General features: G+C 43.8%; 5 protein-coding genes and 2 non-coding genes across 9 annotated transcripts; 3 read left to right on the top strand and 4 right to left on the bottom strand.

The window, feature by feature from the left end:
• The first annotated feature begins 1,826 nt into the window (after positions 1 to 1,826).
• LOC142896639 (catechol O-methyltransferase domain-containing protein 1-like) lies at positions 1,827 to 3,972 on the top strand. The gene is made up of 7 exons (XM_076038428.1): positions 1,827 to 1,983; positions 2,070 to 2,188; positions 2,582 to 2,687; positions 2,803 to 2,921; positions 3,448 to 3,502; positions 3,581 to 3,714; positions 3,809 to 3,972. Exons 1-7 carry the CDS (start codon positions 1,929 to 1,931, stop codon positions 3,959 to 3,961), a joined length of 741 nt encoding a protein of 246 aa, XP_075894543.1. The 5' UTR covers positions 1,827 to 1,928; the 3' UTR covers positions 3,962 to 3,972.
• A 222-nt stretch (positions 3,973 to 4,194) lies between these two features.
• Positions 4,195 to 8,800, bottom strand: LOC142896638 (non-selective voltage-gated ion channel VDAC2). Its single transcript, XM_076038427.1, has 9 exons — positions 8,644 to 8,800; positions 7,407 to 7,478; positions 7,276 to 7,325; positions 6,970 to 7,122; positions 6,822 to 6,874; positions 5,911 to 6,138; positions 5,622 to 5,772; positions 5,473 to 5,530; positions 4,195 to 5,113 (listed from the first exon to the last, which is right to left on the bottom strand). The coding sequence occupies exons 2-9, from the start codon at positions 7,471 to 7,473 to the stop codon at positions 5,022 to 5,024; spliced, it is 852 nt and encodes a 283-aa protein (XP_075894542.1). The 5' UTR covers positions 7,474 to 7,478; positions 8,644 to 8,800; the 3' UTR covers positions 4,195 to 5,021.
• A 1,329-nt stretch (positions 8,801 to 10,129) lies between these two features.
• Positions 10,130 to 11,957, bottom strand: LOC142896637 (CMRF35-like molecule 1). Of its 2 annotated transcripts, XM_076038425.1 has the most exons (6): positions 11,702 to 11,957; positions 11,187 to 11,504; positions 10,805 to 11,104; positions 10,564 to 10,672; positions 10,373 to 10,467; positions 10,130 to 10,280 (listed from the first exon to the last, which is right to left on the bottom strand). In XM_076038425.1, the coding sequence occupies exons 1-6, from the start codon at positions 11,745 to 11,747 to the stop codon at positions 10,219 to 10,221; spliced, it is 930 nt and encodes a 309-aa protein (XP_075894540.1). In that variant the 5' UTR covers positions 11,748 to 11,957; the 3' UTR covers positions 10,130 to 10,218. The 2 variants fall into 2 exon arrangements, with proteins under 2 accessions (XP_075894540.1, XP_075894541.1); XM_076038426.1 differs by lacking the exon at positions 10,130 to 10,280 and having other exon boundaries at positions 10,305 to 10,462.
• A 938-nt stretch (positions 11,958 to 12,895) lies between these two features.
• Positions 12,896 to 17,605, top strand: polh (polymerase (DNA directed), eta). The gene is made up of 10 exons (XM_076038231.1): positions 12,896 to 13,200; positions 13,889 to 14,023; positions 14,142 to 14,374; positions 14,494 to 14,672; positions 15,044 to 15,147; positions 15,265 to 15,384; positions 15,496 to 15,619; positions 15,751 to 15,816; positions 16,403 to 16,575; positions 16,653 to 17,605. The coding sequence occupies exons 1-10, from the start codon at positions 13,064 to 13,066 to the stop codon at positions 17,485 to 17,487; spliced, it is 2,106 nt and encodes a 701-aa protein (XP_075894346.1). The 5' UTR covers positions 12,896 to 13,063; the 3' UTR covers positions 17,488 to 17,605.
• A 320-nt stretch (positions 17,606 to 17,925) lies between these two features.
• On the bottom strand, positions 17,926 to 26,603 carry gtpbp2a (GTP binding protein 2a). 2 transcript variants are annotated; one of them, XM_076038232.1, is made up of 12 exons: positions 26,165 to 26,601; positions 25,140 to 25,166; positions 24,376 to 24,560; positions 24,094 to 24,202; positions 23,775 to 23,972; positions 23,494 to 23,668; positions 20,841 to 21,060; positions 20,547 to 20,682; positions 20,398 to 20,456; positions 20,138 to 20,309; positions 19,883 to 20,047; positions 17,926 to 19,774 (listed from the first exon to the last, which is right to left on the bottom strand). In XM_076038232.1, the coding sequence occupies exons 1-12, from the start codon at positions 26,360 to 26,362 to the stop codon at positions 19,604 to 19,606; spliced, it is 1,815 nt and encodes a 604-aa protein (XP_075894347.1). In that variant the 5' UTR covers positions 26,363 to 26,601; the 3' UTR covers positions 17,926 to 19,603. The 2 variants fall into 2 exon arrangements, with proteins under 2 accessions (XP_075894347.1, XP_075894348.1); XM_076038233.1 differs by lacking the exon at positions 25,140 to 25,166 and having other exon boundaries at positions 26,165 to 26,603.
• trnal-cag (transfer RNA leucine (anticodon CAG)) lies at positions 22,189 to 22,271 on the top strand. The gene has a single exon. It is a non-coding gene; the product is annotated as a tRNA-Leu (tRNA).
• Positions 22,752 to 22,834, bottom strand: trnal-cag (transfer RNA leucine (anticodon CAG)). Its single transcript has one exon. It is a non-coding gene; the product is annotated as a tRNA-Leu (tRNA).
• Positions 26,604 to 27,193: the final 590 nt, after the last annotated feature.

Consider the following 27,193-nt stretch of genomic DNA (forward strand, 5'->3'; position numbering starts at 1 on the left):
TAGAGGCCCCCTCTACACACACACACACACACACACACACAGCCCCAAAATTTCTTTTTGAACATTCCTGGCTACCGTCAAGCCCACTCTCCCGCGTGTGTGTGTGTGTGTGTGTGTGTGTGTGTGTGTGTGTGTGTGTGTGCGTTGGGAACGCCACCACCGGCAGCGTCACATCTCAGAACGCTGCTCATTAAAATTTGCCTACTTCAAAGATGGCTTCACACCTTCAACATTGCTTCTTTGGCAGAGCAAAGCAGCCGCTCCTGCGCATAGCGGCAAATGGGGAACAACTGGTTTCCTCCTTTACGAGTCTCCCATGTTCCCCGCGTGCGCCTCCAGTCTCCTCTCTCATGTGTCGCCACTTTCCCTGACTCCCTGTTGTTGTTTTGTTTTGTTTTTTTCTTTACCCGTTGCTGTTGACATTTAGGAGGACAGAGGTCTCATATTGTCCCCGTGCCCGTCGTGTTCAGTATGAGGAACCAGGATTGACATTAAGTATCAAAATCCCACTGATCCCTTCCTTGTCATGCAATAAGGCCCCTACTTCAAGCTTTTCTTTTGAGTCCCGTGGAGCTGCAGAGGAGGAAAAAAAAAAAATTATACAAAAAAATTCAACAATTCATAACTGGAACTTTGGCACAGTAGTGTAAAAGTTATATTTCATCCTCCAGTGGTGCCAAAATAAAACCCAGCTCTTCTCTGTTCTGTCACACGATGAATTTTACAACCACGTGCAATTAGGCTAAAGGAGGAAATAAACGTTGACAACATATGTGCCATACTTTTGTGCATACTTTTGTACTTTAAAAAAAAACTCCAAAGTTTGCCCACGGACCTGACAGACCAGGGCGACAGGCGAGACAACATTCAAAGCAATCTGCCCACGCGAAAGCCGAGCACTACTGAGGAGCCACTGTTGACATATTTCATGGCGTTCATAGGTGGCACCGTTGCGCAGCTATTATTCATCCTGAGCAAATAAAGCAGGATGAAAGGCCCAATGTATAAAATTCAAAGGCACCTGCCGTGATTTAATGCGACAGGAAACACACATGGCTGTACGAATTCTACAAACACACAGCACGGCATTAAACATCAGAAGTGCCACGGGTGCTGACAAATGCTTCCGCGTGTTTCCGGCCTCGGAAACCCTTTGCGCGAACTAACTCAGAGGGTTGCAGACATGAAATGCTGCACTGTTGGTATTATTTATTGACAAATCAATCCCCACTTTACCATCAGCCTTTGTTTTGCAAAGTACGCAGCGGCAAGGTATCGATGAGGGACCCGTTAAAAGCAAGTAACGCTGATGCATCGACCCAGTTGGACCCGGTTCTAACTGGAAATCATTCATTCCCCCACTGTGGACCTGAAGTACATTTTATTTATTTTTCTCTGTAACAAACTCCACCCTGCAACAGTTTAGAAGTGTTTTATTTCATTTTCCTGAGAATGAATCATGTGTTCACTTACACACTTGTCTGATGGAATGCACCAGATGCATTATTAAGTAACAGTGCACGTTTGGGAGCAGAGTACAGAGTTACATCTGTTCAAAGGCCTTGTTTGGATTGCAAAATGACTGAGGGACCATCTGCAAATAGAACTGTTGACACGGGTTTGATGGGATAATTTACTGGGCTCAGATTTTTTTTTTTTTTTACACGGTCTACATTTTTTGTAATAACATTTAAGATCCAGAACACCCACAGAGAGTGCATCTGGTCTTCAAATCATTTTCGCACCAAAAAACCCCCCAAAAAAACAAAACAATGAGCTGACTGCTCTACTTTTTTCTACTATCTTCTTGGATGCCCGTCAAAGCAAACAGAGATAAGGCGGTACAAAAGAAGGACCACCAGGACCGATCCAGCGTATTTAAAGCTGCTCGCCCTGGTTTCAAGAGGAAAAAGTCCTCTCTCTACGCCATGGCTGCACACCTTAAGTTCCTATTTTGCATTGGAGTTGCTGTCCTGTTTACAGGTACAAGATTCTGCACGTTACTTTGCAGGTGGTTTCCAGAGCTGTAGTAACAGTATAGCTGCTGCCTCTTGCTTCTTGTTGGTCAGGTCTGGGAGACTTTGCCTTCATTGGGAAGAGCCACGGTGAAGGGAAGGACAACTCTGTGCTGCAGTATGTCGTGAATAACTCACTGAGGGAGGACCCAGTTCTCACCAAACTCAGACTGGTAAAAAAAAAAAGAAAAGAAAAGAAAAGAAAAAGAAGAAGGAGAAGAAGAAGAAGAAGAAGAAGAAGAAGAAGAAGAGAGATAATAATAATATAGAGCAAAGCATTTAAACTCGTTTCTCATGGGCAGAAAAAGTCAATTGTAGATTTGAAGTTTTTACTTCCAGATTTTGAGTGTGGAATCGAGGAGAAGAATTTAGAATGTGAGCCGTTCAAATGTTGACTTTAAAGTTATGCTCTTTGAATCAAATACGTTTATAGCAGTCTTATTTATTACCACTGGGGGGCGACGTAGTACCACTGGGGGGCGGCTTCACCTTTCAATAAGGTTAACAGGCAAATGTAATTTAGTCAGACATGCACGGAGAGGAATTCTGGTGTTTTTCCATTGCAGAGGACGATGGAAGACCGCTGGTCCCGCATGATGGTCGCCAGTGAACAGGCTCAGTTGATGGCGAACCTGATCAAACTCATAAATGGAACTAAAGCCATTGAGATTGGTGAGATGAGACACGTCTATGGAGGCCAAAGATGCTGCAAATGAGTTGGATTTTAAGAGCAAAAACAAAAAAAAAGAAAGTTTCTCTGGTTGACTGAGGTAATTGTGCTCTGCAGGAATGTATACAGGCTACAATGCGCTTAGCATGGCTCTTTCCATGCCAGAGAGTGGACGGGTGGTGGCTTGTGAGACGGAAGACACTTATATCAACATTGCCAGACCATTCTTCAGAGAGGTAAGATAGTGTCACTTTGAACTGCATTATTACTTTTTAAACTCAACAGGAAGATGTTGTAGAAATTGGGATTTAAAAATAAATAAATAAAAAAAAAAAGATCCTAAATCCATTGTCGAGGTTGTGTTGTTGCACAGCTTGCCACTGGTTGGTACATCTAATTATGGCTTTTTTTCTTCTTCTTCTTTTTTTTTTTTTTTACTGAGATTGATTTATTTTATTTGGTTTTAGGGTTTGTTTGTTTGTTGTTGTTGTTTTTTTTTTTTGCCGTATTTGCAGAATAGAAAGCTGGCTGTTCTTCTGCCAATATGTCTTAAGAAAAGCAGCCGCAGCTCGGCTGCAGATAAATGTGTTTGCTCTGGGGAGAACACAACATAAAGATGCAAAGCAAAGCAATAAAATAAATCATTGTTCTCTCCTCACCTGCAAGGAAACCACAATGAGCAAAATACAAGTAAACACAGGTGGGGTAAAAATAAATAAAACCTCTTCATTACTCTTAGTTTATACTTTGCCTTTTGTACAGGCTGGGGTCGAGAACGTGATAGATATACGGCATCAAAGCGCTATGACAACTCTAGGTGAGTGCTCTCATATTCCGCTATGTCTGAGAAAAATATCAGATTTGTTTTTTAAACTATCTATTTAACAATCTACAGATGAGCTGATAGCAGCCGGAGAAGCTGGGACGTACGACTTTGTCTTCATTGATGCCGACAAGTCCAACTATGACGGTTACTACGAAAAGTCCCTCGTGCTCATACGGAAAGGCGGCATTATTGCGATAGACAATGTAAGTGGATGTCTCAACATCCTGAGGTCTTCACAGTGTGTTATCACTGGGGAGTGCCATGATGAAAGACTGCGTGTTCTTTCGTCATGCACAGGTGCTGTGGAGTGGAAAAGTTGTAAATCCTGCTCCCAGTGACATCACCTCCCAGGTCCTGGATGCCCTCAACAAGAAAATCCACAGGGACCAGAGGGTTGATCAGAGCATGCTCACAGTGGGCGACGGACTCACTATCGCCATTAAGCGCTAGAACTGCTAATAGAGGTGTCCTCTGAGGTTTGACCGAGGCTGAAACTCAAGTCGCATGCGATGTGCACCATCTAGTGTGCATTCTTGTGAACTACACAACACATTGCATGCTGAGGAGGTCGGATTTGGGATGCGTATTTTAGTAAAAATGAATTTTTAAAACTTCAGAAAAATCCTTAAAGATGCCTTTGATAAACTACGTACATGTAAAAATAAAATAAGATAAATAATGCATTTTGTGGAGTTCAAAGACTTTATTGAAAACTCATACATACACATTAAGGACCTTCGTCACTTCATGTTGGCTCCATCTCTGTCCAGTACAGGGGAAGAATTTTCCAAGTGCACAGGTACCACCTCTTTTTTTCCTTTTTTTGTTAAGGACAATGACTTGGTTTGGCATTATCGTGAGTGAACATTAACTTTCCCGTTCAGCGTTTGATTGGTACAGAATGAACAAAATCCGCTGCGTGCCCAGAGCGAGGGGCTTCTCAACGTTAGGCAACCCTGAAACTGCCCAGTTTAAAGGGTGCAGTCGTTGAACGCAAATAAAACTGCTGTCGAGTTTTACCAAAGCCATGTTAGCATGAGGAGGTGGGGTGCCGCAGTATTTAAATAGAGAAAGCCAAACGTCGCCCAACATGGTTTGCAAGTGACAGTGTAGATGACGGCAGAAAATCAGAGGTATAGAAGCCACGTAAAACCCATAGTGTTCTGACAAAGTGTCTGGGAGTATCACAATGAAGCCACACAGACATGACAGCAAAGGGATTAGATAGGATTTCATTTTTGGCAAAACGGGACAGGAACAATGACAAATTATAAATAATATGCCACCAACTTTTCTTCTTTTTTTTAATCTTGATGCAAACTACAAAGTCAAAAGCAACGAGGGTAAAATATGCAACAAAGAGGTTGTGGTACTCAACTTAAAGTTTGTTTTTCGCAGCCTTTACACCCATCTCTTTAAAAATTTCCATCCCCTTGCTGGTTTGAGTTGGACACATATTTAAGGCCAGATTCCTCTGATATTTCCGAGTCCCTTGCCCATTGACCTGGGTTTAGGCTTCCAGCTCCAAGCCCAGACCGAGCTTGTGGCCTCCTGCGTTGATGTTCTTGCCATCAATCAGGCCAGACAGGGTGAGTTTCACACCTGTGGGTCAGAAAGAGCCAACGTCAATCACTACCGAGTTGATGTGAAAATTCATTTCTCAAACAGGTTTCATGTTGGAGAACGAACAAAACTCAAAAGTGCAGCAACAAACAGGACATTTGATCCAACCAGACCACAATGTCAAAATATGAGGGCTGTGTGCAAATACTTTTAATATTAAGTGAAGAGCAAAAACTAAACTTTTCCTGTTCGGTTTTTCATCCACACAGGAATAGTCATGTTGGTTTGGCATTCACAAATAGCCTACATATGTAGTTGGAGTAAAATAAATGAAGACTAAACTAATTGGGAGGAGAACACAGAAGCCAATGGCAAAACCAAACATAAAATGAACTTACCTGGTCTGAGTGTCTGGGTGTAGCCAACGCCAACAAGACTATTGTTGTTGACTTTAGCCTAAAAGGGTTGGAAACCAAGATGTATGGTCAGCAACTATCAAGAAACACTGTTTGCATCGGCGCATCCCCTCAAACCCGTGGTGACTTACACTGATGGTGGCATCCTTGTCCAGCTGGTATTTTGCTGCAATGCCAAAGCGTGTGCTGTTGCTGCCAGCAGTCCAGGCCAGGTTGACTGAAGTCTCCAGTTTGTCGCTCACCTTCTGGTAGATGGAGCCTCCGAACTCAGAACCATCATTGCTGTGGAGGAGGTATAGGAGATGTCACGCTACAAGGAACAATAAATCAAACTTCTCACAGAAGATCTGCGCTTCTCTGTATGACCTCTCCAGAAGTTGTAAACGTCAACATGTACCAGCGTGAGAGTGATGAACTTACACATTTGTGTGCAGCTGGAAGTCTCCCGTCTTGTAGCCGATGGCAAAGTTGCTCTGGGACATCTTGGACTTGGCGGTGTCAAAGGTCATCTGGTAACCGGCGAGCCAGCCCTCGTAGCCGACGACGGCGGCTCCGTGGATGGTTGGACCGGCAAAGTCAAAGTCAACATCACAGCCCAAGTTGACGTACTCGCGCTTGTAGGCGGTCTTGACTTTGCCGCTCTTCTTGCTGTTGGGGAAGCAGAGATTTTGGTTTAGTGCGAACCTTGTGAGGACGGAACAGGCATGGACACCGTCTCTCGAAAGAGGAATAATTACATTTCTGGAAGTTCATGTTTTAAGTGAAACTGAGTCAATTATTTGACAATGCTTCTAATGCAAATAGATGTGACATTTTTATACTGCAGTGAAAGTACAATACAGGAACGGCAGAAGAACTGCCACAAAGACTGTTTTTGCATACAGTTTACAAAAGACAAAATTATGTGTATATCTAAAAGGAACATGACAGCCTTTGCAACATTCGTGCTTTGACTCATGACGTTTTCAGAGTGAACCAACTTTAGCAGCTCTCTTCAAACTCTAGATGAAAGAGGACGCGCTTCCTCTGGGTCAAGTGGCCGATTGCTGATACCTCAGAGGAACAAGTTAAGCGTTGCTTGCGCGGTTAAATTACAGCATTGGGTTTCAAAAAAACATGTTCCATATTAAGACTGGGGGGGGTTCACATGGCCAACGACTACACTCGTCACGTGCTTTCAGAACAGATCGGGTTGCCAAAATGACCCATGAGAAGGAGTAACAAGCAAGACAGACATTTGTAGCGGAGCAGTTGGAGCCATGAACTTGGAAAAACTCACTGTGGCATTATTTTCTTCATGAATAAAACATTTTAAATAATTTTGGTCTTACCCAGTGTTTGGTGAGAAAGTTGTGTCGAAAGTCAACTTCAGTCCCTTGGCAATCTGAGAAACGAAGAGGGGGGGGGGGTTCATTTGGCATGATAAGAAGTACGCAACAAGTGTCCATGGTGACTGTGAGGACAATTCTTCTTTCTCACCTGATCTTCAATGGTGATTTCTGTTCCCAAGGTGTTGTCAGTGTTCCACTTTTCAGTGAAGGTCAAGCCATATTCTGACCTTTTGTACTTGGTTTCCAGGGTGCCAGCAACTTTGCTAGTGTCAGTGTTGGAGGAACCGGAAGTTTTAAATTCCTGCAAGGGTCAATGTGAGAAATGGCCATCAGCTGGTATTGTTAAAGAGAGACTGGTCTTGAAAACAGATGAATGGCTAAAAGTAGCGTTGAAAAGAAGCAAAAGAAATGAATAATCTGAGGTGCTGCTTCTTCTACAAAGAAATACTCTTACCACTCCGCTGGCTGACTTCGTCTTGACGTCGAGCTTCACCACGCCAAATCCTGAAAGAATATTTACTTGTTAATAATATAAAAACTCATCAACAACTTGACTTCCAACTCCACTCTGTCAAGAATCCGTACCATATCCTTTGTTGAAGATGTCCTTGGCGGATTTGCCCAGGTCAGCGTAGCAAGGAGGCACAGCCATTGTTTCTGGAAGACAACAAGAGAAACAGATCAATCAATGATCTCTTCAGATCAACATTTTTCTGGATGAACAGGGCAAAACAGATCACTTATTGAGTGCTTGACAGAGAAAGACCTAATGTAATTATAGAACCAGAAGAACCTCTGCCATATGGAAAGTGTCCATGAAGTGTACACGGTGCAGCATTTGGCTCCAGGCCAGTATATGTCATACCTCAAACCTCCACCACCCACCTAACCTCGCACCAGAATCAAGTACCATTGGAAGCATCATTTTAATTACTTGAGCAAAGCATTTCAGACTTCTGAGTGGCGAGTAAAATACAGCGCAGTCTATTTTCTTGCAACAAATGCTTGGGAGTTCCTGTGATGGACTGTTCTGGCTGTTACACCTGCTAAGGCGAAAGCTGGATCTTTTATGTCATTGACAGCAAAAAGCTCCCTACCATCCTGTCAAACCCAAGACTCATGGGGACAAGCTGCACAGTCATCTGGACCCAACAACTATTCTGATATTGAAGAGGGGGGGGCGGAACTCTTATCGCCAAGAAACAAGCAGAGGAGTGGTGACATAAACATATTTAACTTGAAAACACAGGTGCACATCAAGTGTTGCCTGACCATTGACACACCACCGACATGACGGTGCTGCAGGTGGCCAGGCAGCAGAGAGTCGAGCCACAAGCAGTAGACAAGGTGACTGGTAGAAGGGAGCCATTTTGCCGCACAGGAGTCCCTGCTTCATGTCTGGGTTTAATTAGTGTCCTCCACATGAACTGGCAGCCAGCACTAGGCGTGGCAAGGTACATGCCAGTGCCCATTAGCGCAATGTGTTAACTAGCTACTTCACTGGCATTAGCTACCTGTCAAATTAGCCAACTGTCGTCAACGAGGCCACAAAAAAGGTCAACGGAAAGATTTCAAGACCAATAATAAAAAGTTAAGTGTAATTTCTTGTCGCACTCTGACACCACGGCAGCATAAAAAGTGAAATCCACACAACTCCCCCGCTGTTGTAGAACGTGTCAGAGGGGAGCATGCCGAGAGCGGCTAGCTAAGCTAACTTTGCTAACAAGTGAGTAACGTTGCGTGTAAAAGGCACCTTTAAAAATAATAATTTCTACACAGTCAGCTCAATTAGATGTGCCTGGGTGAATACATGCTTCCTTACCAGTAGAGCAGGGGGCAAGCTGTGAGCTAAAGTGACTTTATTCCAAAGGATCCTCACACCGCACGGCCGAAGCAGGCGTCACCGGTTGGAGGGCGAGCTGAAGGAGACTGCACTGCAATAAAATTCGGACCTATCACATCCAACCTTAGGACCCGGGACGACCAAGGATGTGCCTGACTAGAAAGCCTTAACGGATTAGTTCCGACGCGACATATGACGACAACCAGAAGCAACTCTCTTATCGCTCATATTCTTATTTTATTGCCATTAAAAAGCACTTCCGTCCACCTATAATATTGAGCAAAACTTGCTCATTGATTAGATGAAATTATACTTTAAAGGCCACATTGGATCTCTGTTAGTGAGAGAAATATGGTACATACATTTAAATGTTTTGTGACGCTGAAATAAAAATAGTAGATTGCATCACTTTGTCCGTGTTTGCTTATACTTAAGGTAATGACATTTTCTCAATCACACTAAAAGGAAATGAAAAACTATTTATAGTGTAAATTGTCATATTAAAATGGCATACGTCATAATGTTACACATTGTCAGTTTATTTAGATCTATATTTTTTCCAATTTAAAATATCATATGAGCTTCTCGTGCTATTAATGTTTGCATTTTCATTTCTGAAACCAATAAATGACAAAATCGTAAGGGTATTCAGTCAGCTTTATTAGACATGAAGTGTTTTAAGACAATCAATCCCTCCCCAGCCCCCCCACCCCAACAATTCATTTTTTTTTTTTTTTTTTTTCATTTTAGTAGCACAACAAAAGCAACAAAATCATCATATTCGTTTGTTGTCTCTCCAGGGGTGGGAGGTTGTTGGTTTTTTTTTTTAAAAAACATTTTTTAATGATTTTCCCCCTAATCACTATCATAAGCATGTTAAAAAAAAATAGCAGTTTAAAAAAGAAAGAAAAAAAAGATTAATTTTACAGCTATAGAGCCACTGCGCTGTAGATAACATCTGGTTCATTTGTATCAACCTATTGAAACAAAAGAAAAAGTATGTATTTAAACTGGTTGAGGTGAAGGGGGCACATGGGTTGGAAAACTGCATGTGATTTTAACATTTACCTTTGCTGCACCCATTCTCCTCATGGGAGCAAAAACACTGTAAATTACATCCTCATCACTTCTCGTGCATGTCTGCATAAGAAAGAAGACAACGTTTCAGACCAATGTATTACAATTCTGCTTTTAATTTCTGACAATTAGTATTATTTAATTTGCTATTTTTAAAAAAATAAACTGGGACTAAATTTCAAACGTCCACCGAGCCAACACTGTTGAAGTTTCCTACAGTGGCTATCAACCAACACAAAGAATTTAGATGAATACATAGATTAGAAGATAGAATACCTGCCCTGAAGATCTTGTGTTCCTCATAACAGTACTGTATGCTACAGGGTTTTTTTTTTTTTTTTTTTACACACAAATAAACAAATGTACCTTTCATTTTCGTCAAAAAATGTTAGGCAAAATTCCACTTTTGAGAAGGTTCAGTGAGCCTTTCTCAAATGTTTGTGTATATCATTTGGAGCAACTCTTTTATGGCCTTCATCATGACAAAGGAAAGTAAAGTCTTACTGCTGATGTGACTGATGATTGTGCCTTGGTCTGCTCTAGGAGTCAAAAATACCAGTTAGTCTACTTGCATAATATTCTTTATGAAAACAATTGAATTAAAATGTCTTGAATCAGAAAATGTACTTACTTCGTCTTCTCGATATCAACCAGATGAGCACGGCCACCAGCACAATGACGATCAGCAAGGACAATGAAACAATAAGGCTAAGAAGGTCAACTGGACTTCTGAGATATTAAGATATAGAGTTTTCCTGTTAAAGAGCCGTCCTTTGATATAAATGAAGACAGTTTTCTTAAATAAAGTCAAAACTGCCTGACCTGCTCTGAGTTGTCTCTCCTGCAGTTGATGGTTTCTGTGTTGAACCACCAGAAGTTACTACGGAGGTTGATGTTTTTTGTGTTGAACCAACAAAAGAGTAGAAAGAGGCTGGTTTGAGAAATAAGCATAAATAACACTGCAGCTTTACACAATAGCAATTTTCCTCTGGAAAGAAACATAATTTTATCATACATAACAAGCAAATGACTGGTTAATGTGAGAATTAATTAGACAACTGACTTGTAGTGGGTTTTTCTGTGACAGTTAGATGCACCGGCATCTGCAGATTTCCTCTGGCACAATAATACCAGCCAGTATGCTGGAATGTCAGTCCACTCATAGTCACAGTGAAGAAATTGAGACCACTGTTGTTAATGGTCACTTTGGATCCATCTATCCATCCCTCGGATCCCCTCACACAGACGCCGCCAAGCTTGCACCAATTGTTTTCTCCAAAGTGTTGATAGAAACAATTTATGCTCGTCCTCTCGCCATAAAATCCCTCAATCTGCTGATTAGTCACCGTAAAACCAGGAGTACCTGGAAGGGGAAAGAGGGCAGGCAGTTTAATGATGTCGAGATGCCGCTCAACGATTTCTTCTTGACATGACATGATTCTTACCACTGGTAACCTGCAGCTGAAACTGTACACCGTCATCGACTGCGTTGTGTCTCTCCACAATGCACCAGTATGCATCCGCTTGATTTGTTACATCATTTATCGTCACTGTAAATATCCTTTGTTTTTTGTCATCAGAAATTGAATACCTTGCTGAATTTCGTTGGTCTGTTCTAATCTCATATGTGCAGGAGTTCCATATAAATCCTTTACACAAGTATTTCACATAGTTTGTGTATGTTGATTGATAGAGACATGGGATAGAAACAGAACGTCCAGCTTTCACTGACAGTAAACTGACTGTAGAAATGCTGTAAATACCTGCAACAAGAATGAAAAAAGTCTTAACGCATTTTTAAAGTCTTCTTTACTCGCAGCTTAATTCTTGCAATTATAAGCTCTTAAATTTGTTGATTTGACTGACGCTCAGCCAAATCAACAAATTCTAAGGATTGTGTCTTTCATTATGTTTTTCCTCTCACCTCATAATAATTACAATAAAAAAATATAAAACTTACCTTGAAGGCCTGACATCAAGAAAAGAATGTAAAGGGCAACAGCCATGTTCACAGTTTCAAGTCCGTCAAGCACCTTGCACAGGGCTTTTACACACAGCTTTCTTGATGCAATTGTTTGTTTTGCAATTGCAATTGCACAAAAAAAAAAAAAAAATCTTTACTTTAAGTTGACAAATTTTAGCAAGTTATTCCAGTACAAAAATAGTTGCTATCTGATCAATTACTACTTGTAACAACTGCAGTGTATTGCTGACACATCTGATGTGGAGGGTTCTTTTACAAGAGGTTAAGACACTCGAGAAAATTTGTGCCTGTAATGCAGCAAGACAGTTCGTCACATTGCCAAACCAGGCCCCGTTTTCATGCAGGTGTGGTTTTTTTTTTCACACTCTATGAAAGGAAGTATCTTAAGGTTATCAGTTAGAAAACGTTTGCAAGTGTTGCAACTTCAACTTTGATGGAGTTACATAACATGAAAGCAACTCATAACGGAAGTATCAAAAGTATAGACAATCACTTAAGTATGAAATATAAGACATAGTGAAATAAGAAGAGGTGAATCTTATTTCTTAAAAAAAAAAAAACTTTAATAAAAAAAATGCATGAAAATAGACTTCTGCATTGGTTTGTAGTTCTAGGTGAGCGTTTTTTTTTTTTTTTTTTTTTTTTAACCTTTTTGGAGCCACAGTTTTTACATTTTTTTACGTTGAAAAAAATCCCATGGAACACCAACACCAAAAATATTATAAAATGACACTTTTAGCCTAAAACTGACAATACAGTCTCTTCTTCCTTCTTTACACTCACAGCGGTACAGTGGTTGAAAAACACTGGTCTAGGTCAAAACTCAACACATTGACCTTGAGAAACGTAGATATTTTGTAGATTAGAATAAAAAGAAAGTTATGTAAAACCGGTGAGTGCTAATGCAAGACTTGGTGAAACAAGGGCAAACATTTTGCAAGTGAACACAAAATGAGCAAATGAATGAATGTTCCGAGGAACAAATGTAAACATATATATTTTTTTTTTCGGAATCACAAAAACGTATTTGAAGGCTGTAGTATTAATCGGCCACGACAAATTAATTTTTTGTTTCTATTCTTATTTTTTAAGTGAATTGATTTGGGCGACTTATGTCACAATTTCCCCTGCATGCGTCAGTATTTGTCTTGGTCGCCTTTTGATGACGTAATTACATAACCAAATAAATGTGCAAATCACTCTGCGACGTCGACGGGAGGATGTTTCAGCGCCGGATTTAATTTTCTGAACCCCACAACGGACTGAGAAGAGCTGCTTGGTTCCTAAACGCCGTTTCGTGTGCTGTCGCCGAGTCAGAGGCTGTTCTGTCCTTCGACGATGGAGTACGGAAAAGAGAGAGTGGTGGCGCTAGTGGACATGGACTGTTTTTATGTCCAGGTCGAACAGAGACTGAATCCAGCTCTCAAAAACACTCCCTGTGTGGTGGCACAGTACAAGACGTGGAAAGGAGGCGGGTGAGTTCCTGACGCTGAGATGCACATTAAATGATGATGAAAGATGATGAAGCACTGATTTCCCGCGCAGCCACGCAGTCTTAAGCTAATTGTGCACTGTACGCATGACTGTACACCTTTCACTTCCGCAAAAAAAAAGCAGCGCCAAACATTATCAATATGTAGATCTGGCAGTTCGCATTTCACGTCGGAACAGCCTTTGAATGGTTATTACAACCAAAGACATGCAGTTTTTTGTTTGTCTTACTTATTCATTCTAATACATCAGCTGTCAGGGTTTCAGGTATTAAGACAGGTGTGGGATCTCTGAATCCCTGACTTCTGACTGGTTGACTGTAGCGTGAGGCTAGAAGGGATCAGACACTGATCGAGTTGCGTGGACCATTTAAGTTGTTGTCTCTGTGTTGGAAACTCATCCGCTCCCTTTTGAACTATCTGCATAAAGATTTACACAAGTGTTTGGATGCTATGTAAACACAACTAATTTGTTTTTTCCTGAAAAGTTTTCTTGCAATTAATATTAATTTAGAAATATCTGCATGTTATCAGCTGTGTGTATGCCTAAAAGCTTTGCTTGATTATTATTATTATTTTAAATTATTATTAGAAATGTGAAAAGATGTGCCTGATGTTTTTGTGTTTGTAAACACTAATGTTGCATTGCAACTCAATGCCATCCCCCTGTTAGCATCATAGCCGTGAGCTACGAGGCCCGGGCCCATGGCGTCAGCAGGAACATGTGGGTGGACGATGCAAAGAAACTGTGCCCCGATCTTCAGGTGGCGAGAGTGCGAGAGGCTCACGGCAAGGCGGACCTGACATTGTAAGAGCTGCTAATGTTTTTTTCTTTCCCCACCTCATCAAGTTTTCTTTTTTTTCCTTCTTTTTTTTTCAAACATCTATCAGTCGCCATGTAAACAAGCCACTTTTTTTTTTTTTAGTTACAGGGAAGCCAGTGTGGAGGTGATTGAGGTGATGTCTCGCTTTGCTGTCATCGAAAGAGCCAGCATCGACGAGGCCTACATGGACCTGACCGCTGCCGTCCAGCAGCGTCTGAAAAACATGAGCGAGAGCCAGATGGATTCTCAGATGCTGAGCACAACGTACATCCAGGGGTTCCCACAAAGATCCCCCGACAACGAAGCGACCGCAGAGAACGACGCTGCCAGTAAAGGTAACCTGTAGAAAAACTCACGACCCAACTGCTTCTTTCACATCCGGGCATAAAAATCAGTTTGAAAGTTCTTCAGGCTTCATAACAGAACAGGCCATAATGGCAATGTTGTGTTTCAGAGGAAGTGAGGTCCAGGGGTCTCCATCAGTGGCTGGGAACGTTGCCTGTACCTCCGCTGGAGGAGCAGAGCTCTGCAGAGCTGCAGCTCACTGTGGGGGCTCTTATTGTTGAGGAAATGAGAGCTGCCGTGGAGAAACACACGGGTTTCCGCTGTTCAGCCGGGATATCACACAATAAGGTTGGGGAAAAAAAATCCCTCTGAACTCTTCAAAATCAAAGTTGGCTGTGCAAAAACACAGAAAAGGATGAAAATAGTGTTTCATGCAAACCTTTTTAAACGAAGTCTGACATATTTGTGATTTTACAAGAGATTATTCAACTTCTCTGAGTTTGTTTGGTTTATATTTACATTATAAACCATATATTTATATATTTACACTTATCTACTCATCTTTCTCAGAGACACAATTTCGGCCTCAAGTTTTTGCAAACCAGTAAATGATAATGTATTGCCGGTAATAACAAGAGAGAATTAAAATATCAATGACTCGTGTTGCAGAATCTGTCCTTGTAATCATACGGGTGACCCTCTTAATTTTTTTTTATCAGGTATTGGCCAAACTGGCGTGTGGCTTAAACAAACCGAATCGGCAAACCATCCTGCCATTGGGCTCAGTGGCAGAACTCTTCAACTCTCTGCCCATCAGCAAGATGTGAGTTCCGAGCCCAGCACGTTCAGAGAGAATTGACCATGCGCAGCACCGCCTGACGAGGACTAACGGCAGACTAACCATTAACCTTTGTCCTCGTATTACTACTCACCCGTGCAGACGTAACCTCGGGGGCAAGCTGGGCGTCTCCATTACAGAGATCCTGGGAGTTGAGAACATGGGGGACCTGACCCGCTTCTCTCAGGCACAACTGGAGCAGCACTTTGGAGAAAAGACAGGGTGATGAGATGAGCCAGCTGTTCATTTTTCTTTGCTTTTATTCTATAGTGTCAGAATGTCTTAGGACTTGGTGACTATCGTGTATCATTCTTGCGTACCAACCTCATGCAGCCAGTGGCTGCACGACCTGTGCCGGGGCATCGAATTTGAAGCGGTGAAGCCCAGACAGCTGCCAAAGTCCATCGGATGCAGTAAGAACTTTCCTGGAAAAACGTCGCTGGCCACAAAGGAGCAGGTACAGCCACTCGGCTTTTGCTTCCATTTTGTTTTGCCAAAGTCTTTAAAACACAGCGATGCAGTCATCACACTCGCTATAGGAAATTCACCGTTTTCCTTTATTATTATTTTTTTTTAACCTTGATAAAGGTTCAGTATTGGCTCCATCAACTAGCCCTGGAGCTGGAGGAGAGGCTGACCAAGGACAGAGAAGCGGTGAGAGAAAAAATGTTGCACATTTTGTAGCGTATTATAATTTTAGTTATATTAAGCTTTAGAGATTTTGTTTGCTTAATTCAACACTATTTTTTTATCTGAGGTGCCAGTCAGGTTGTTCCTGACAAATATTTGTTTTCCATTAGTTCTGTTGTCTAGTTTTTTGTTTGGTGTTTAAATCAAAAAAAGACTTAATATATAATTCACAAACCCCACAAATGATAAGCATAAAACTTAACAACCAAGATTAAAAATGAATGAAAACCAACACAATTTCTTTGACTCCAAGATTTATATAATATATATTGAACCCAAACAACCAAGAGAGGACTTCAGTCTTTTAAACTGATATAACCAGGGAATACTTCAATCTTAAATAACAAAATAAATCACAAAACACAACCAAGGACTCCTCAGTAGTTATTTTCAGTTCAGTTTTTTCAGCACACAAAAAAGAGAAAAAGTAGTTATTTCTGTAGTCCACTAAAAAAAAAGTGAAATTACATTAAATCAGTTCAGTTCTGCTTTTCGTTTTTTTTATCGTGGTTTATGTTCATCGTACCTGTTGTTGCTGACTGTCTGGCAGAACGGCCGAGTGGCCAAGCAGCTGATGGTTGGCGTTCGTCAGCTCGGGGACAAAAGGCCGAGCAGCTTCTCCCGCTGCTGCGCCTTAGTGCGCTACGAGGCCGCCAAACTGTCCAGTGACAGCTTCGCCATCATCAGAAGCCTCAACACCGCCGGGGACCATCAGTCGGCATGGTAATCACAACGTCGCGCTGCACTTTCGAGTTGCGTGTCGGCAGGGAATCCTGTGTGACTCCATCCGTGTCCCTCAGGTCTCCGCCCCTGACCCTGCTGCACCTGTCGGCCAGCAAATTCAACGACGCTCCGTCGGCAGCAGGTAGCATCGCGGGATTTCTGTCCAGCGATGTGCCCTCGACCCAAAGGCCGCCCGCCTCCCAGCCAGCACTGGAGGCGAAGAGCGAGTCCAGCAGCAAACAAGCCGGCAGCATCCAGTCCTTCTTTAAAAAGGCGGCTGAGAAGCAAAAGCTGGTTAAAAAAGAGGAGGGCGACGGCGCACCCCTGGCGGAGTCACCGTCGTCTCAGAAAACCAGTGGAGTCGAGTTTCAGTCGCCGACCAATGATAACAGTTGCTCCGTTTCCTCCAATTCTAAAAACCCATCAAGCTCTTCTTCAGGCATTTCTTCCTTCTTCCACAAGAAAACCCTGGAAAGAAGCTCTAATGAATCAGCGTCGCCGCTGAAAACAACCACCACGGGACACCAACCCGTCGCCGCAGAAGACCCGGAAGATGCTGCGGTAGGGTTGGAGCTCGCTGGTGATCAGACCCAGAGTGAAGACCCGGAGGGGTTTGACCCAGAGGAAAAGCACCAACTGCCAATTATAACAAGTGAGGACTTATTAAAATGTGAGCGCTGTGGGAAGGAGGTGCCGGTCTGGGAAATGCCTGAACACACCGACTACCACTTTGCGCTGGACCTCCAGAAATCACTTTCTTCCTCCACACCTTCTCCTTCTCCCTCTGCGAGCATCGCGCAGTCCCACAGGGGCAAGACTAAATCCAGGGGCCAGTCTGGGCCCCAGTCCAAAAAGCCTCGCACCCTCAGTGGAGGTGCAGGAACCCTGGACTCATTTTTCAAGAGGAACTGAAGACAAATTCTTAAGCGGCGCATTTATTTTTACGCAGTTAATTTTTCACGTTAAAATTATACGCTGTTGTATCTTTAATAATGTGAAGAAATTAAAGAAATATATTTATGTGCAAGCATTTTACCGTATTGTTGTTGCGCAATATCATCAAATCAGAGTTCGCACTTCACGGTGGTGCAGTAGTCAGCACTGTCGCTTCACAGCAAGAAGGTTGTGGGTTTGATACCTTGGGCCAGACTCCTTTCTGTGTGGACTTGGCATGTTTTTGTCTAAGTTGTCTGAAAGTATTGGTGTGAATGGGTTTTTTTTTTGTGTTTCAGTGTGGCCCTGTGACACTCTTGTGACTTGTCCTTGACCCTGTGACAGCTGTGACCCTGAGTGTAGGAGAAAGCTGCTATAGAAGATGGTAGACAAAGTTATGGCAATTAAACAAAACCCTTGGTTGTTACAATAGTTGTTTTATTTATGTACATCATAATACACAACTGGATCTGTACATAAATATTGTGTTTCAACCAGATAATGATTAAATATTACAATTATGATTACAGGAAAAAAAAACAAATCTTTTAATGCGAGCTCCAAAAAGTGTCTGTGATTAAAAAAGACTGGACCGGTGAAAAAAAAAGAAAAACTGTAAAATCTTGAACCTTTACAAATATATACAAAACATTACTTAGATGAAAAAAAGCACCCAATTTAATCCTTTAATTTTGGTGAAGATGCATTCTTTGAGTGTGATCAAGCAGTAAAACACAGACACGGACTCAACAGATCCAACAATCTGGTAATAAAAGACACGAGGCCAGTAAAAGCCATCAACCAAGTTGAACGAACATTCGTTTTCAAAAGTTGTCTGTTAAAATATCAAAAGCTGTCTGACTGAGTAGCACCAACTTTGACAGGGTTCCTTCTCAAAACTATGGCAGGGGGCGAACTGGGAAGCCACCCGGACAGCAGTTCCACCAGGCACTAATGTTTAACCCCTGGAAAATTTATGTGACATCTGCATTCTGAGTGACGACATCAGGCAAGAGCTCTTAAAAACAGGCAGGTTCACACATACACAAACGCACTTTTAAAATCATCCAAATTTATAAACGCAACTCTTTGGAAAAAGGCAACCCCCCCCCCCCCCACCCCCTTTTCCCCACAAAGTGAACGACAGGGAAAAACTTCAAAAAAATGTGTGAGTGGAATGCAGTCTAATATCTATCTACACTGACCTGAGTAACTAAAGCACTTGAGAGACAGGCAGTCATCATGCTGCCATATCGTGAGGCATTATTTGTGAATAAAATATATATTAAGAAAAAAAGCCATCAATCTCAAAGACATTACACCACAAAACCAGGTGAGCGATTGCCGGCGAGTTGCTTCGGCAGTGTGACATCAAAACACTGCAAGTGCACGCGACGCTGTCCTTTCCTCCCGTAAAGTGTCCCAGTCGGCAGTGCGGGGTCTTAGGCTGCATAGCGTGAGCACAACTGTGCCCGCAAACCCCCCACCCCCCCCTACCCCCTCAGTATCTCTTTAGTAAAAAAACAAAAAAAACAAAAACCCACGTCATGTATTTCAGAGCTGCGATCGAGGAGCGCGTGCGATTTCAGAGCGTTCGCACGCGGCCGAGTTCGAGACTCCAAGTCTGAGTCGGCCGGGCGCGGCAGCGACCCCGGGGTGGCGTTCAGTCAGGTGGGTTGAGGTGGGTCATCCGACGCCGGCGTCGATGTTTCAGTGCGAGTGAGTGTCGCTCAGGATCTCTCGTCAGTTTGGATTGAGTGTAAACTGAGCGCGTGTGGCGCTTGGCGGCGTGCGAGCGCGTTGAGGTGATCGGTGATGTGTTCAGTATCACTTTGGTGGCGCAGGGTGTGCGTACGTTAAAAAGAGGTGTCAGTTTCCTCGGCAAAAAGTGCTCGTTGCCACGAGAAGAACAAAGACGTCAGCGGATATTTGAAGGCTGACAGATGATGATGGCGATTTATCAGTTTAAAAAAAAAAAAAACATACAAAAGAGATTTATTGCCACTTTTGGGTCAGCAGTAGCTTCTTCGTTTTTTGTTTTTTTTGGTGAGGACGGCGTTTTCTGTTGGGTATGGTGGACTTAAGTGGTGCTACCTCATAGGCTGCAGGATGGCTGGTACTGGGCGATGGGCTGCAGCTTGGTGACGTGGCCGATGCCTTTGGACAGGCCCTCTCTGAAGAGCACCTTGGCCCCGACCTTCAGGTACTCGGGGTGCTTGATGAACCTGAAGAGAACCACTGCCTTCTCCCCGGTCCTCAGCTCGTCCTGAGAAACACAGCGGATCAATAAAAAAAACAAAAAAAAAACAGAGAGATTAGCAAATGAGAAAAGGACAACATTGAACCATGGCAGGTTTGGTAGGAATGAACTGACCTTGCCATACACAGCGACCACAGTGGCGGTTTGCCTCACATTGCCTGTGTGCACAGTGACCTGGAAGCCTTTGTGAAAGGTCTTGGCGTGGAAGAGCAGCACGATCTCGGCCTCAAACATCCAGCAGATGGTGGGGTTCATCTCTGGACTCACCATCACCATGCCCTTGGAGGAGGAAACAGACCATTAAGACCATGTGCTCTGTCTGCAGGGAGGGAAAAAAAGAAAGACGGTGAGAGGAGTCACAGTCCTGACCTTGCGCAGCAGCGACCTGTCGAAGTCGCCCAGGGCCAGCGTGGCTGCCTGGCCGGCCCTCAGCACTCTGCAGGCCGAGCGGTTCCTCTGGATGCTGCCGACGGTCAGCTGGTGGAACTGGCCCGAGTCGGTGGGCCCGACCACCAAGCCGTCGCCCTCGCGACAAATACCGCTGCAGCCGGCCGCAGAGAGGGAGGGAGAGCTCAGAGGGAGGCGGCCCTGACGAGTGACTGGCGGCTGCAGCGGAGGCGTGCACTCACCTGTACAGGGTTCCCCCCACCACGGTCCCCACCTCCGGCACCGTGTAGATCTCATCCACCTTTCGGAAGTGGACAAAAGACGTCAGTCAACGTCACGGACGCGTTGTTTATATACACCGACGACAAATGTTTGCGTCGTTTCGCCTTACCTGAAACTCGGTCAGCTGCTCCATCAACTCCTCCTGCTCCTTGGTGTTGCTCAGCGGAGGGATGATGTTGAGGAAGACCTTCAGCAGGTCCAGACTCTCTCCGGACACGTTGGACAGGGTGAAGATGGGCGTGATGCTGCCAGGAAGAACACAAAGCTCGCAGTCACGCGACAAAAACTGATGCGATAATTGGGGAAACTCAACGCGACACCAGAAGAACGAGAGTCAAATATTGACATTTCAGAAGATAACAAACTCCCCCTCTCTCTCCCATTGGCTGACGTGGCAACTCACTTGGGCGACTGGGCGAACTGCTGCGCCGCCGTGACGGCGTCGTCCTTGCTGCCGATGACCATGGGCACCTTGTTGCAGCCCGGCTGCTTCAGCACGCGCTCCAGCTGCCGCACGGTGCGCTCCACGGTGGCCCGTGTGCACAGGTCCACCTTGCTGATGACGATGAAGATGGGCACCTTGAGGGCCATGGCGATGCCCAGGTGCTCGCGCGTCGTTCCAGCTGTGAAGGAGGAGGAAGAGGAGGACGAGGAGGTCAGTTTAGCGGTGTTCTACTGTGACGTCACAATCAAGCTGGCAACGCACAGCACTGTTGATCACACGGAAAATAAATTAAAAATTAAAAGTAAAAAAAAAAAAAATTAAAGTATTTTAATCAGTGTTCATAATGAGGCCTTCCCCTGGAGGCCTTCCACATTAAAAATATACTTTTACAAGTCCAACTTCCTACTCAGGATGCAGTTGTTGTTTTTTTCTTCAACTAAACAAAGGTGTTTATTTGTAAACAAAGTCTGCACACGTTTACAACTGGATATGGGGCTAAACTTGCATCACTGGAAAGGCCACTGACCTCGACCTTTGACGGACATTTAAAATAAACTCTCAGCTGAGCAGCAGGTCGTTTGGCGAGCTCGGCGTTATATTTGGGCCAGAGATGCGAACGTGCGTGTGAGGTTAATGTCCCCTTTAGTGTAACGAGACCGCAGCTGAGCATTAAAGGATGACGGAAAATTATTATTATTTTGACACGTCAATAACTATGTTTGGGAGAGATTTAAATCCACGCTTAAAGATGACAGGATTATGACCGGCTCGCTCAGCGTGGATGTTATGACCGGGACAGTATCCATTACTCAGATCCATTACTCTGTTTCATAATTTAAGCAGCTCCTTGGGTTGCAGACACGGTGTCCCCCCTTTTCTGCCTGTAACCAAGCTGTGGTGTTACTGGTTCCTCACCCCGTTTGGCCCAGCGCGTCTTATTTTGGAACTGACGAGCACATCGGCGCAGCAAACAGATATAAACTTTTTTTTTTTAAGAAAACTGCAGAATTTAAAGCACAGTTCTGCTGTGTTTAGACTTCTATTTTCTTGTGTTTTTTTTTTCGGACTTGAGTTTTGTATTTGTCTTGTTTAAAAAAAACAACAAATCAACAAAATGACACAAGTATTTATTAGAATGCCATAATACTGCATCCTAAAATGATTGAACTTTCTTTTATTCAAGATCTAGTTTGCCGTCAAAGGGCCCCAGTGTGGCCCGTTCTTATCTGGGGCACACTCCATTCCTCAGTGGCCAGAGCCCCTCCCCCACCCGCTCATATCTCAACGTAAACTGCTCAGCAGGCACGTCAGGATGGCCGAGCGGTCTAAGGCGCTGCGTTCAGGTCGCAGTCTCCCCTGGAGGCGTGGGTTCGAATCCCACTTCTGACATCAGTTTTTTTTTTTTTTTTTTGACTTGAGGATTAATGCGCCAATGTTTTGACAGGATTAAAGCAGTGGAAACTAACTCACGTTGCATTCAAATCTCAAACAGATGAAAGACAAAAGACAAAGGGGAAGAAAAAACATATTTTGACTGCAGGGCGTTGCACACTGGCAATACTCCCCATTACACGCATGGAGTAATAAATCTCATATGATGCAAGCAGGAAGAAATGTTGTTCACTAGTTTGTCACCACGGACTCTGGAGCTGTTCTGTCACCTAGAAACATCTTTATCTCTGACAGAGGACAACCGGCCTCATTTCTGAACTCCCACGGGGAGCTGGAATGATATTTAGCATGGACAAAAACAATTTCTGTGTCAATAAATAAAAAGAAACAAAACAATAACCAACAGTCTAAGTAAAAGCAGTCATCAAAAAAATACATGTATAAATTAAAAAACAACACAACACATAAAAAGACTGTTGTCAGAAGTGGGATTCGAACCCACGCCTCCAGAGGAGACTGCGACCTGAACGCAGCGCCTTAGACCGCTCGGCCATCCTGACATGAGCGCTGACTGCCACCACCTGCCACTGAGCTGTCACCCTCACATGACGCGCACACAAAGCAACTTTGTTTAACAGCTACAAAAAAAAATGCAAAACACTTTTTCCGCCACAAGTGAGGCGCGTTCTGCGGTTTCAAAGGCCTCTTCGGTGAAACCACGAAAATGTCAGAGAGAAAGAAAACAAAATATTTCAAAGCTTCTACGCCGCGGGGGGAAGAGAAAAATTCCTGCAAGTAAGTGAAGCCTGTCAATACAGTCAAACTTTATGAGTGAAAGAGCTACCTGCGGCAGGTCAGAGGACATTAAAGGATGGCATGTGGGATACTTTTAGACTGGGCAGGGGAGAAGGGCACGGCAGCTTTGGCTATTAGACGGGGGGGGGGTCTTACGTAAGCTCGGATGTCATGTGTTTGCTGGAGCGCTAAGCCAAGGCCGCTCAGCAATGCAGCATGGAGGTGTGGTGTATACAAACATACGTAGGCTGTCTCTCAGACTGGCCCTGCGAGTGTCGGTTTCCAGCATGTCGCTATGACTGAGTCACCCTGACAGAGGCCGGTCCACAATACACGGACAGAATAGCAGGAGGCACGAGAGTCATGCCAAGCCGTGACGACGTCCCGGCTGAACCTTTGCAGCTATGAAACAATCAGTGCTCACCGATGCCTGTGTTTGCGCTGACGACCAGCATCGCAAAGTCCGGACAGTAGCTGGTAAGGCCGAAGATGGTGGTTTTCAAGTACTTGTGGTGACCCGCCAGATCCATGAACGTGATCATTTTAGAGGCACTCTCGCAAATCTCCTCTGCCGTCCGAGACTCGCTGTAATTCACGACCTAGAAAGAGAACGGCAGCAAAAATGCAGTTAAAAACCACTGATCAGACAGCAGGGAACTGCATTTATTATTCCCTTGTATTGGAGGACCCTGGAGCCTTCATCACCTCTCCTTTGCTGTTAAAGCCCAGGATCTCAAAGCTGATGCTTGACGTGCGTCCAGTCTGAATCTCATGCAAATGCCTGAAGAGGTTGAGCCTCGCTCTTCCCCGTCCGTTGTCGAGCTCGCCTTGCGTCAGAACGCCCAACAAGGTCGACTTGCCCGAGTCCACGTTCCCCAGGACGGCAACTCGCAGGTCCAGGAACTGCAGGAAAAAAACCACACAGAGAAAGAAAACCATGAATGAAAAATGAATTAAAAACACAATACAATATCAATGAGGACAACAAGGAAAAGCCTCCTGTCTTGGCAAGGAATGTACTCACCTGCTGGTCATCCGGCACCTTACGGATGAGAACCTCTGCAATCTTCAGTGGCACGTCAGCGTCATAGTCTACCTCTTGCTCTCTGAGGACAGTGATGTCAGCCCCGACTCTGAGGTAAAAGAAGAAAAATAAACAGAAAATACATTTCATCAATAAATTAATGTGATATACGTAGCAGCTCTTTTTGTGATCTTATTAAGAGAATGACCGAACTTTATTCACAGGTCTCTGGCTATGAACTTCAAAAGCAAAGAATGAAAGAAATACAACAAACTGGCTTACTTCTCAGCCATCTTGTACAGGGTCTTGAGTGATGCCCTCATGTCCTCCTCAGACAGCCCCACCAGCATGCCGTTGTCCTCGACGCCTATCTGATAGACAGCCTCGCCTCGGCCCTCCTGTAGGCGCCATTTCATTTGCGTGGCCAGGTGCTCGAAGCGATACTGCGTGGGATTTACCAACTTCAGCTGAGTGAAAAGAAGAAAAAAAAGAAGAAGTCAATAACAAATTCAAACTACGTGCATGTAAAGTAAATATTTGGTCTCGCAAAGGAGTGTTGCCGGGGGGAGGCCAGGGTGGACACCTGTTCAGAGGCTATAAAAGATCTTGCTAATCTACAGTGGTATTGATGTCCAGGGTGCGTTAGGTGAGGCAAATGGCATACTGCATATTAAGATGACATGTTTACACATTCGCCACAGATTAAAAATACATTGCAATGCCCCCTATCTATCCCCCTCAGTCCGGTCATGGCCAGAATGTCACCAAGAACATTATAATAAAACCACTGAAGGGGTAGCTCCTGAAACCACCCACGTGGCTCACACTCTCAAGATCTACCTCTGAGAATAAAATCTGTCAGCCATCATAGACATTCAGAGACACTTCTGCTTGTCATTATGGCCAGACCGGACAAGGGGGAAAAAAAATAAATAAATAATAATAATAATAATAATAATACATTGCAATATGAGTCGAGTTCATTTTTTTTTTTTATAGCAAAGGTGTGCTTGAACACAAAAAGGGTGCAGAGCATCTGTTCTTACCTTGTACTCTATATTGCCCTCCTCCACCTAAAAGAGGTGAGCAGAGAGAGAGACAAGCAGACAGGCCCAGAGGAAGAACAACAGCAGGTAAAACAGGTTATTGACACGTTGGAAACAAAACAGAAAGCAATCGGAGTGAATGAGGAACGCCAGAGCCCGACTGTGAATGCGGCGGCCGGCCAGAACAGTACAACCGCCACAACACAGACACAAAAGGTTTCATATTAGACAAATACAATTTAGTAATTAAAAAAGTAACTACAAAAACAAAATAAAATGTATTTATTTATTTATTTAATTTTTTTTTTTAACAGAAAACACAACATACTGTCCAGTGTGTAAAAGTGATGGTTCATATTTGCTTGTCAGTCTAAACAGAGGAGCCGGTGGACATGTTGGGACCTGACCCCAATGACCTACGTAGCGGATTAAAACCATCGAAAATCACACATAACCGTCAACCGAGTCAATGGCAACTGAGGGCACGTAAACAAACGGACTCGGTTGTTGCTGTGTCGTGGCATAAATAGCTGAGTGAGCTCCGGCAGTCGGTCACACACGCCAGCCCATACAACCATCCTCCAACGCAAGATATTTACAAACACAGCTGTTCCTCTTTTGTGCTAGCTAGCCAACGAAGCTAACGCTCTACACCGGCTTGACTGACTTTTGAAATGGCAGTCGTACCCCAAGCAAAACAAGCCACACCATCGCAATTATCAGGGGGAAAATACGATTTTATTTTAACGAGTTTCGATGCTGCTATAACGTTAGCCGACACATCTCATTCACTATTTGTGGCATCAAGTTACACACCGGGGCTAGCTACGTGTCACAGCCGCCGAGGGTTCTGACATGCCCCGGTGCAGTCTGGTCGCTAACCAGGGACGCATCATTATGAGACAATTCATCTTTTCTTTTTTCTTTTTTTGTCATGTCTGTAACAGCCGTAAATACAACGAACAATAACATTAGTTGCGGAAACGTAAAAGCCGCTGGCACAAAAATCCACCAGCCTCACTCACCTCAGGGGGGAGATACGGGGTGTTGTTGCTGGGCTTCAAGTTCCGAGCGAAGCGAGTCTTGGATTTCTTGCTCTTCAAAAAAGACTTTCTCTGGGCAACCCCAAAGCCATTTCCCGACTTTGCGTGACCCGAAGCACCTTGCGATCCTGATCCGTGTCCATTCTCAGAGCCAAAAAAGTCGGAAACCCGCTCATCCATCAGCTACTTTGGGAACCGAGGTGAACTTAGCTTTTTCCGCCACCTGGACAACAATTGAGATTTTTTTGGGGAGAAAACGTCAGGCCAAGGCGATACACTTAACGCACATATAATGAAATATAGTCCTTTTAAATGAACTTCCACCTGCCCTAAAAAACACAACAACCCCCCAAACTCTTCCTGTCAAACAATAACGCCCCCTGTGTCCCAGTCAGTCGTTTTGAGTTTCCACAGCAGTCTTACGTCAGCACTGTGCGTTGGGAAGAGTGCGCTTGATTTAAAACCCCTTAGAGCCCGGATGAACGCCAGAGCGTCCGGCCAACGTTTGCACTTCTTTAAAACCCCCGCCCGCTCAGCTACCCGGATGAATAGATTAAGCGCATACAAGCTTTGCAACGCGTTTGCATCAGACACAATCAATGCGACGGACAGACAATAAAAATAAGATAAAAAAGGAGGGAAGAAACGCAGACAGTCTATTTTTTTTTTTTAAATGGAGTTTGAACCAAGACACTTGTCAACTCCGTTGACAAAGTAGAAAGGACTTAGAGAGGCGCAATGTACTGTATCCGAATTAAAGACAAACACTTAAGCAATTCAAACTTATTTGTGAATTTCCTTCAGATTGCATCATTTCTAAAAAAAAATTTAAAAAAAACCCCGCCCTGTTAAATTAAATAATTATTAATACTGTTAAATATGTATGATTCAAACGCCAGCATACGTTTGTACCGTGTTGTGTTTGTAACTGCATATTGTTGAGTCACCTAAGTTCCAGCGCCTGTCTCCTTACTCCCCCAGGGTCCTCCTGGGAGAGGCTGTGCAGGAACC

This window comes from Nelusetta ayraudi, unplaced genomic scaffold, assembly GCF_046127955.1.
Source record: "Nelusetta ayraudi isolate G7.1 ecotype Tasmania unplaced genomic scaffold, CSIRO-AGI_Nayr_v1 ptg000056l, whole genome shotgun sequence".
Lineage (NCBI taxonomy): Eukaryota > Metazoa > Chordata > Actinopteri > Tetraodontiformes > Monacanthidae > Nelusetta > Nelusetta ayraudi.